This window comes from Lottia gigantea (assembly GCF_000327385.1).
Source record: "Lottia gigantea unplaced genomic scaffold LOTGIsca_34, whole genome shotgun sequence".
In the NCBI taxonomy this organism is placed as follows: domain Eukaryota; kingdom Metazoa; phylum Mollusca; class Gastropoda; family Lottiidae; genus Lottia; species Lottia gigantea.
The window spans coordinates 221,194-232,293 of record NW_008709146.1 but is presented as its reverse complement, the minus strand read 5'-3'; the positions used below and the strand labels follow the sequence as shown (position 1 = coordinate 232,293).

At 29.8% G+C, this 11,100-nt stretch overlaps 1 protein-coding gene across 1 annotated transcript; it reads right to left on the bottom strand.

Moving 5' to 3' along the window:
• Nucleotides 1-9,195: 9,195 nt before the first annotated feature.
• Nucleotides 9,196-9,737, bottom strand: LOTGIDRAFT_162415 (hypothetical protein; the record flags this gene model as incomplete). The annotated part of the gene is made up of 3 exons (XM_009058411.1): nt 9,196-9,212; nt 9,365-9,677; nt 9,735-9,737. 3 exons carry the CDS (start codon nt 9,735-9,737, stop codon nt 9,196-9,198), a joined length of 333 nt encoding a protein of 110 aa, XP_009056659.1.
• Between the last annotated feature and the right edge of the window lie 1,363 nt (nt 9,738-11,100).

The following is an 11,100-nucleotide window of genomic DNA, read 5'->3' as shown; positions in this document are numbered from 1 at the left end:
TGTCCTTCTTCAATATCAACACTCACAACAAATCAGAGCTAGAAATGAATGTTTTTGAACTTAAACTTAAAGAAAATTGACTATATTATCAATAAGATTTCTTTTACTTAGGTCAGGTTTGATAAAAGTAAAACGCAAGCAACCAAAATTTTATTCTTAACTGAAGGTATGTATTACAAAGGAATTTATTTTTGCAAATTTGCTGTCCCTGTTCTTTCCTTCATGTTTCTGACATGTATGAATTTGCTAGGATAATACTAGGTCTATTGGTAGTCAGATGTCTAGTGATATGTGTCTATCATAATATATATTTGATAATACTTGGTCTATTGGTAGTCAGATGTCTAGTGATATGTATCTATCATAATCTATATTTGATAATACTAAATCTATTGGTAGTCAGATGTCTAGTGAATTGTATCTATCCTAATATGATATATATATATATTTGATATTATCTAGGTCTATTGTTACGTCAGATGTCTAGTGATATGTATCTATCCTAATATGATATATATATATTTGATATTATCTAGGTCTATTGTTACGTCAGATGTCTAGTGATATGTATCTATCACAATATGATGTTATTGTTATTGATGAGGTAAGATGTAATAAATATCGAAGGGACAGATTCGCCATTTTTGGGGGGGCAATAGTATCTCGGTCTCAGAAACTGGAATTGTTCAGCTTAGCTAATCAGAACTATTGAATAAGAAAAAGTTTAGTTTATTTCTTTACTCAGTTTTATGTATTCTTTTTATATTTCTTTTGTAGGTGCATGAGCGTCATATTTATACTGATTTTTTACTGGGTGTATTAAAATGTTTATTAAAACAACGTGATGATTTAAAGTTAGTGTTAATGTCAGCTACTATAAATATATCATTATTTAGTACATATTTTGATAATGCTCCTGTTATTAAGGTAGGCTATGATATTTGATATTTTGATCATTATTATCTGCCAGTAAACCAAATGTATCACAACCCCTATAAATTATAACTTGGCTGGTAAATATTACCAAATCAACATCCCTGTCAAACAGACCTTGTAAAATTAATGTTTAACCCAAATTGTTATTTGCATTTCAATGAAATACGATTTACAGTTGGTTCCCTCCAAAAGTGAATATAGAGCCTGAAATAGAGCTGAATGAATTAAAAGATGTATTGGACATTGCTCTCAATTATAATGTCTAATATTGGAATTTTATATGACTGTTTGGCATCATGTTTGACTAGACTGATGTGTCAGAAGAATTTATCCCTTGTTAATTTATTGTCAGGTACCAGGTAGATTATTTCCAATTCAGCTTGAATATTGTCCATTTAAAAAAGATGATATCGGTGGTAAAACAGAGAAAATTGACCCATCACCTTATATCAAGATATTAAATCTTATAGATCATAAGGTAAAAATATTGAAAGATATTTGGAGTTGAATTTAGTTTTTGTATTGTTCACTAAATGACCTGTGATGATGTGAGGTTTATTTCTAATAGAACCGAAGTGCTGCAAATGGTCTAAGGTATAATTCAGGCAAGCCGGTAGATTGAGATGATACTTTCACATTTTCAACCCGGTTTCCCTCTGTCAGTGATGCAGATCATAGGGGCTAACATAGAAAAAGTGTCTTGATGATGGGACAAAAAACTGCAGCCCTGTGCACATTGAGGATCCCTTAACAGTTATCCCTTGTGTTATCATTTTCAGTATTCATCTACAGAACGTGGTGATGTGTTGATATTTTTAAGTGGTATGACAGAAATAATGACAATATGTGATGCTGTACGACAATATAGTCAAGAATCAAAACATTGGATAGTATTACCATTACATAGTTCATTATCTATACAAGAACAAGATAAAGTAAGTAATTACATAGTTCATTATCTATACAAGAACAAGATAAAGTAAGTAATTACATAGTTCATGATCTATACAAGAACAAGATAAAGTAAGTACTTACATAGTTCATTATTTATACAAGAACAAGATAAAGTAAGTAATTACATAGTTCATGATCTATACAAGAACAAGATAAAGTAAGTACTTACATAGTTCATTATTTATACAAGAACAAGATAAAGTAAGTAATTACATAGTTCATTATCTATACAAGAACAAGATAAAGTAAGTACTTACATAGTTCATTATTTATACAAGAACAAAATAAAGTAAGTAATTACATAGTTCATTATCTATACAAAAACAAGATAAAGTAAGTAATTACATAGTTCATCAATCTCCATAGTTCCTGTATTTATTACAATAGTTCTCTTTTTTCAAGTAGTTGAAAGAATTGAGATGAATAGCCTGTAATACATATATTCTATCAGTTGAATAAGATTTTCTGTAATTTATTTGACTGTATATAATTAATATAGGTATTTGATATAGCACCAGAAGGAGTAAGAAAATGTATTGTATCAACTAATATAGCTGAAACATCAGTTACAATTGATGGTGTGAGATTTATTATAGATTCTGGCAAGGTGGGTATTGCTTATTGATATTTTGAAACTATTCTGTTACTTTTGCAGTCTGACTTTCCACGTACTCTAGGCTTTGTTGTTCCTTTACATCTTAAATGATTCAGGATGTCCTAACCATAAGACTATTTTTTATGTACCTTATATTGTAGTTTGATGTGAGGTGAATTTAATGCTGTACTTTTATTATTATTGGCTTTATATATATAGGTGAAAGAAATGAATTATGATCCCAAATATAAAATGCAGAGATTACAAGAGTTTTGGATTAGTGTTGCTAGTAGTGAACAAAGAAAGGGAAGAGCAGGTATGGTCATTTTACATTTTCGTAAACTGAAATTAGCTTCAAATGATGCTTTAAATCAAGTACTTGCACTGGAAAAAGACTTCAAATATATTTTATTTGAATGAAAGAAACAATTTTGTGATTATTTTCCAATGTGAAAGGTACCCATATGTGCCAATGTGTTTAGAATAAAATCATCATAGCCAATTAGTCGAAACAAATTTATATTTATTTGGTTTTTTATTTCTAGGTAGAACAGGTCCTGGCGTGTGTTTCAGACTCTATGATAAAAGTGATTATGAAGAATTTCAAGAGTTTTCAACTCCAGAGATAAAAAGAGTCAGTTTAGATACATTAATATTACAGATGTTATCTATGGGACTACCTGATGCTAGAAAGTAAGTTCAAGCTGGTGGAAGATCTTTTTAATTTCTCACTGTTACTTTGATATGTTCTGACTAGGAAATGTAATAATGTAAAATGACTAGTTGTACAAATGAAATCATTAAATACAATGTGACAAACTTTCCACTATTGCATACTGCATGGCCCTACCCTTTTTTTCATTAGCCCAATGAAAGGGAAAAATATGGTGTTAAGCTTTAAATATCTTTGTTTGTAAGGTTCAATCTTTTTGTATCTTTGCAGATTTCCATTTCTAGAACCGCCATCTATACAAAGTATTGAAAATTCAGTTATTTCTTTGAGAGAACATGTAAGTATAGAATAATATTGATCTTGCTGTATCATTAGACAATCATTTCTGACTGAAATTTAATACTTTTAGCAGTAAAATCACACATTGACAAAAGAAAATGATTAGACTTTTGGAGAAAAGACACTCTTAAAGACCAAGAAGATTCATCATTCAGCTGAATGGATGTATTGCTCAGTCCTTACATCTTAAATGAACAGAAAAGGAAGTTTTAAATGTGCTATCACCATACTAACAAACTAGTGTACCTCTCATATCACTATTTATTATAGGGGGCATTAAAAGAAGATGAAAGTTTAACACCAATAGGTGAAATGTTATCAAGATTACCAGTAGAGGTAGCCATTGGTAAAATGTTAATAATGGGCTCTATATTTCATGTAAGTTTTTACATTAATATTGTTCATGTTGTCTTCTGCTAACTGGCACCAAATTGCTCTTTTGATATTGGGCAGCGATGACATTATGATACCATAAATATCATTGTCACATTGTCAGACTATTACAAACTAAGTTTAATTGTCACAAATAACAGATTCTAAATTCTATTAATTGGTGATTGAATATGTATTCAACTATAAGTATATTTATTTATTTGTAGATGATAGATCCAGTCTTATCAATAGCAGCTGCTATGAGTGTACAGTCACCATTTATTAATAAACCATCAACAGATAGAGATTGTATTGTAAGTTATAACAGATTTGGGGATTATTAATAATCATTTAAGTGTATGGTTATAGATTGAATATTTGATATTGGTGATTGTTACATACACAATACCTAGAAATTACTTGTTTTCTGGTTTTTTTTATTAAGAAATGTTATTGAATGGACTTGGTACTAACTCAGTTATTCTAAACTAAACTCTTGCCTTACTTCGTGTTAGTTTGATATCAATCTGAATTTGATAAATATGTCATTATTTCATGGTTTATGTTGTTTTATTTGTAGGCAGCAAGAAAACATTTAGAATCTGATCATGGGGATCCTTTCACTTTGTTAAATGCTTTTGATGAGTGGATTCAGGTAATTACAGCTTTTTTCAGACAACACTGTCAATATTTCAATATATGTATATATGTTGTTATAGTTTGATATTATGAATATCTGGTATTATAGGTAAAAGCTGAAGGTAGAGGAACCAAAAATTGGTGTAAACACAGAGCTCTAGAAGAACAGAGGTTTTATGAAATGATTAAATTGAAAAGACAATTTCAAGATTTACTAAAGGTATAGTGAACAAATATTCAATTGAGATTTCACAAGTTAAGTCTTTAAATGTAGACACAGCCTTATGGACTTATGCAACTTTTCGAGGTGTTTCCAGCTGTCAGGCAAACTAATGGACATTTTGGTACTTATTATTAGGAAAATGTTATTTTATGGATGTGAACTGTGACATATTATTTATATTTTGTCCAATACAGGATCATAATTTATATGACAATGTAAGAGATGAAGATAGATTTTTAACTAGTGAAGAGAGAAGACAGAAACATGGTGAAAGAAAAAGATTAAGACAATTAAAGAAAGAAAATCATAGAGATTCTAGAAAGAAGAAATTCCTGAAATTAGAAGAAGATGTAAGAGTGAACTTTCTTTTGCTTTGTATTAGGGGTTGCAGAGGCTCAAATGACACATGGCTTCTAGATTTATCTACAATCAGTTCAGTTTTCTCATGTCAGTGATGTAGGTCATTGACTGGCATTGAAATCATTTACTGGTAAGCATTTGGATAGAATGTTTTCTGTGTCCTACTGGCTGCGGACATGAATTATCCCTTAACATTTGGAAATCAAAACAAGATTAGTTTGATACGGCTGATCTAACAAATTATCCTATTTGATCCTTGTTTGTTGACATTTTATTTGGAGTAAAAATTAAATAAGATTTATGATTGAGTTTCTAGTCAGTTGTATATTATATGTATTATAGGATTATACTATTAGTGATGGTGAAGATAATGATAAAGGAAATGATATTAAAGATTTAGAATTTAGATTATCCAATGATCTTAACAAACTACAGGTACTGTCAATTATAAGTGTCAGTTTGAGTGCTTGTAAATTTTCATATCATACCCTTAAGAAATTTTGCAGTGGCTCTTTCTGTTGATTATAGATGCTCCCTATCTTGGAGGTCTTTATATTTAGACCTTAAACTGTAGTTGAGTTGTTGGTACAGGCCCCTGTGTATTGCAGACATTGTACTTAACCAAATTTATTGAATTTTCAGGAAACAGCGAATAAAAGTCGACACTTTACTATACGTGATATGAATTTATTAAAGATTATATTATGTAGTGGTCTGTATCCTCAGTTAGCTATAGCAGACGACTGTAATAATTATAAAATGGATTCTGATCAACTCTACCATACAAAGGTTTGTAGTGTTTTAACTCCTACCAGCTAGTCCTAGTCCACACCTCCTGGCATTGATCTTTCCTGGATTATCACTAGCTCTAACAGACTGTGCTACAGTATACTATTTAAAATTTATCAACTTCGTTAATGGAGTCTGGTTGCAATTTATAAATTGCTTCAGTATGTGAAACATCATCTTCTGTAAATTTCAGACTAAAGGATTTATATTACTACATCCTACTAGTGTATTTATAAACCAACCAGAAGTTTTACAACCACCAAATATTAAAGATAAACCAAACTGCCCTGAAGATTTAAAAGGCAAATTAAGCAAAAAACATGAGTTACTGGCTTATACGTAAGTTAGAGAGTTATTTTATATAGATTGGTAATAAATTAACAAAAAATAATACCAGGTTAGATAATACAGCTTCTTAAATAAACCACATGATTTTTATCAGATAATAAACCATCATCAGAGCAACCGAACATTTATTTTGATAAGTGAATGAGCTAGTAAAAAAAACCTTTAACTATATAGCTTTTACTTTTGATAAACTGTTCATCATTTCAGATCATTATTAGAGACTAATAAACCATATTTAGTTAATAATATGAGAATACCAGCATTACAAACTATAACTTTATTTTCCAATTTTATAGATACTAATTCATCATGTTCAAGGTAATTATTCTTTTATATGTTATAGAGGTTATGTTTTTTTTTTAAAGCACTTTGATTTAAAAGAAACATTTTTTTTCACTTCATCAAAGAAATTTTCACCTCATATACCAAAATATTTGACAAGGATATCTTAACTAAAAGAAAGTTTGTTTGATTTTAGATTAGTATGTGATGGTTGGTTAGAAATTAGATTTTCTAATGAAGAATCAGCTCAATATATCTTATCTAGTGTGATACAACTTCGTACAACATGGCAGAATTTATTACAACTTAGACTAGAAGGTAGGTCAAGCTTACTTTAGTGGCAAAAATTGAGTTCTGACAAAGTAAAAGTAAATTTTGAGTTTTTTCTTAAGAAGAGTCAATGAGAAATGCAAGAAGGTAGGCCCTACATGAAATTTATTAGTATCTAGATGTACTTGATCAAAAGCCAAAAAGTACATTCTATGTATTTCCTTACATAGTAAAACTCTTAGTAAATAAAGTTGATACACAAGTTGGCCTGCCATGGTCCACAATTAAACTTTCAATCAATTTGTTTTTCAGATACATTTCAGAATGTAGAAAGTGAGAGGAAGATAAGTTCTAGAGCTAGAAGATTAGAGAAACTATTAGCTGAAAAATTAACAGAGTTTTTAGATAGTAGTGTAGAATATGCTATAAGACGAATTTTACCAGCTGAAGCAAAACATCTTTATATAGGTCCAACAGTTACTCAAGTTGGTATGTAGTCTAATCACAATCTCCTGGTAAACAGTGGTTTAAATTCATGCGCCTGTTAGGCTGTATGGTCATGGTTACCAAGGGCAAGGTCAAGGTCACATGTGGAGGTGGTAAAATCTTGATTGATTCTTCACTGTCTGTAGAATTGACACTGTGACAGCTTCTTATATCAACAGATTACTATGTGATGGTAACATTGTGAGTAAATACTACTGTTTGATAGGGTACTGTATTGACTATATAATATATTCTTGAATTTGATACTTTCTTTCAGATATTAGTGGTGAAAATACAAATGTCCATAAAACGCTATTAGGTAGTGGTAAAGAACATTCTATTAAAGGTGGAATACAAGTTTCAGATTTTCTGGTGGTTAATTGGTAGGAGTATGTTTTAATATTATTATGAGAATGATGTCATAATTTTAAAGTGGGCCATTTGCAAATTCAATTTGAACACACATACATGAAGCTTTGGGGGGAACAAATTGGCACAATATACAACCAAACAAATGATTTTCAAACAATGTAAAATATTTTAATGTAGATGGTCACAAAATTCATGCCCAGAATGATACTTTGACTTTTACTTTACTTTGACTAATAAAAAATCTTTATTTTTAGCCTAACTGAAGATTCAAGTTCTAGTAATGTTTGGAATGAGTTTACATCAACTATGCAGAGACATTGGACTTGTTCACAGTGTAAACAAAGTCTGATAGTTTCAGTTATGGAGAGATTACAGCATGAAGCAGAATGTTTAGAAAAACAAAATACTGGTTAGAAAAATTTATATTTTTTATCATCAAACTTATAGAGTTTTTTATAAAACGCTGGGGTTTGAACCAGAAATTGCTTTGACAGGGTTTCAAACTATCTGAGAAATTCCACATTCCACATAAGTGTGACTTAGTCTTAGATGTATATGTCACACTATTGTTGGTACATTGGGTTTCAAAGATGGCCATTTTGTATTTTTCAGTTGATCCTATAGAAGAAGAAAGATTGATTGAAGAGGAGAGAAAAACTCAAGAAAATCATTTAAGGAAATCTTATTATTGTACAGACTGTGATAAACAATATTCTTTAACATCAACAGAAATATTAAAACATAAAAAATCTCATAGACAATCTACGTAGATCTTAATACAGCAGACAATGCTCATCTGTTCATTAGAAAAAAAAGTAAATCACATGTGTTGCTTTACTAGTCGTATTGAAACTTTCCATCAAAAATGACTTCCACATACTTGTATCTAAATTAACATCTGCCAGTTATCACCACTGCAATCCCACTTTACAACCATTATTGAGTCAAATAAGTTTATGGAAGTTAAAAACACATTCAGGAACACAAGCTTTATCTTTCACTATTGATTTTGTTGTTGGTTTGTTTAGTTTAAGTTTTTATATACATTGTACTATATTTTAATCAGAAATGAATGTTACTAGTATTTTATTCCAATACAATGGAATACTGAAGATATATTTCACAGTGGGGAATTCATGTATGAGGTGAGAGATATACCTGGGTCCAATTCTTGACATAACATATGTATTGAATATATAGCTAGTGATAATCTAGCTAGGAATTGGGCATTAGAAGCATATGATATTTTACAAATTTTCTGAAGGTGTTTAATATTATATTATATAAATATATTAATCAAATAGTTCTCTGTTCAAAGAGGATGTGGTTGCATCAGTCAACAAGTAAATAGGAAGAAGATATCCAACACAAGAAATAAATACCAAATTTTATTGGAGCAATTTGTATCATTCTTTACAAAAATAAATTTTAATTGTTTACAAATTTAAAACTATATGGTTGATGATATTAAGTATTTTGTTAAAAAAATATATTTTATGATATTAATCTGTGTTCCATTGTTTATATTCCAAGTATGATTCATTTGTTTCTGTTAGTTTAAAATTGTCCAGCCACTGTAATAGAAAAAGAAGAAGAATTGAAGCAAATCAGTGAGCTGAGATCTGAGCTGATAAACAGGAAATCGTCTGCAACTGTATATTTGTGGGATCTTTTGAGATATTTTGGTGATATTTATCTTGTTTTATGAATTAATAGTTTTACTTACAAGGATCTTGAGGGAAAGGTTGTGATTGACTGGCTGTTTCACCTAATCCGAATCCTCCTAATCCAAATCCTCCTAATCCAAATCCACTTCCATACATACCCATAGCCATAGGATTATACATACCCATTGCCATTGGGTTGTACATTCCCATCATAGCCATTGGGTTGTACATTCCCATCATTGCCATTGGGTTGTACATACCCATCATAGCCATTGGGTTGTACATACCAGCTAGCCCCATCATACCAAGACCACCATATGGAAAAGCTAAACTAGTAGCAATGATACAAGCTAATACAACTAATTTCATCATCTGTAAAAATAAAAGTAAATATTTCTTTGACCCCTTAGAATTGAGTTGCTCCCTTACCATAATTCTGACAAAATTCACAGAAATTTATACCAGCTGATATAAACCTTTTATACTATTGCTCCTCTTATATGTAATTCCTATCCTCCCACCCACAAAAAATAGGCAAAATAAATAGCTTTATAATGGACATCAATACTCACATATAGTAAATACTTGACAAAACATTGAAAAATTAAATCGTCTTGCGTAAATCAAAATTCTACAATTTCTGAATTATTCTCCAATAATTATTAAAAAGTTTTAACTTACCTTGTAAGTGAGGAGAGAGTTAGATCTACTGAAGAACTAAACAAGGAGAAGATCAAGTGAAAATCTGAAGATGTTATAGAGAGTTTGGTCTTATATAGTCAGAACAGTGGCTTAATTAGTCTACACCTAATTAACATACCCAGACTAATTAACATAATATTATATTTTATTAGTCTTAATTCAGGAAATTAACATAATTTATGTAATCCTTATTAGCATAATAATTTTGAAAAATTGTCACGAATGAGGAAATTGATTTTAGAAATTTTAAAATAACTCTTTTTTTGTTGAATCCTTGGATTTTTATTTATTTTAGGGTTTTGGGTTTTTAGGGTCAGGGTTTTAGGTTTTTTCGAATATTCTCACAGAAGTATTAGGTATTATTCGTTTATTATCTTTGGAAATTTTATACTATTTTGAACCGCCATTTTTCCAGAAATATTGGAAAGGAACACCTTACAGAAGCATTTAGCATCCATTTTTCACTCATTTTCAAAGGATAAGCCCGTGTCACCATCACAGTGTCTCATGTCAATAGAGTCATTAAAAACTCATTAACAGCAATTAAGGATATGGGGACAAATTTTTTTGACAGACATAAATGAAAAGTCAAGGTAAATTATGTAAGTTTGCATTAGGTAAATTAATTACATTTCATTTCCTTTCCCAATCCAGATCTAGTCATTTGAATTTAGGTATAAAAAAGATGAAATTTTCAAACGTGACCATTCGATCTTTTACCTATTAATAACTGATATTCAGTCTTATCTGATTTGTTAGAAAAATCTTTCAAAATAACTTAAGAATTACTAATTTTGGCTGAGAGTTAATTATTTAATTATGATTATATTTGTCCATGTAACAAAAAACTAAAGATGTTTTTACAGATAAGTACTGGACACTAGTATTTATGGCCAATTTCTTAAAATACAAACAGAGAAAATAATAATTTATTGACAAACAAGTCTAATACATGATCAAATACACATTTATTCTCTAAACATACATAGAAAATTGAAATATCTATTTATTAAAACAAAATAGCTTTCAAATCAAGTGCTAAATTAAAATTCAAAAATTCAACCATTAGTTTTGGTGTGTATAGCAATTAGAA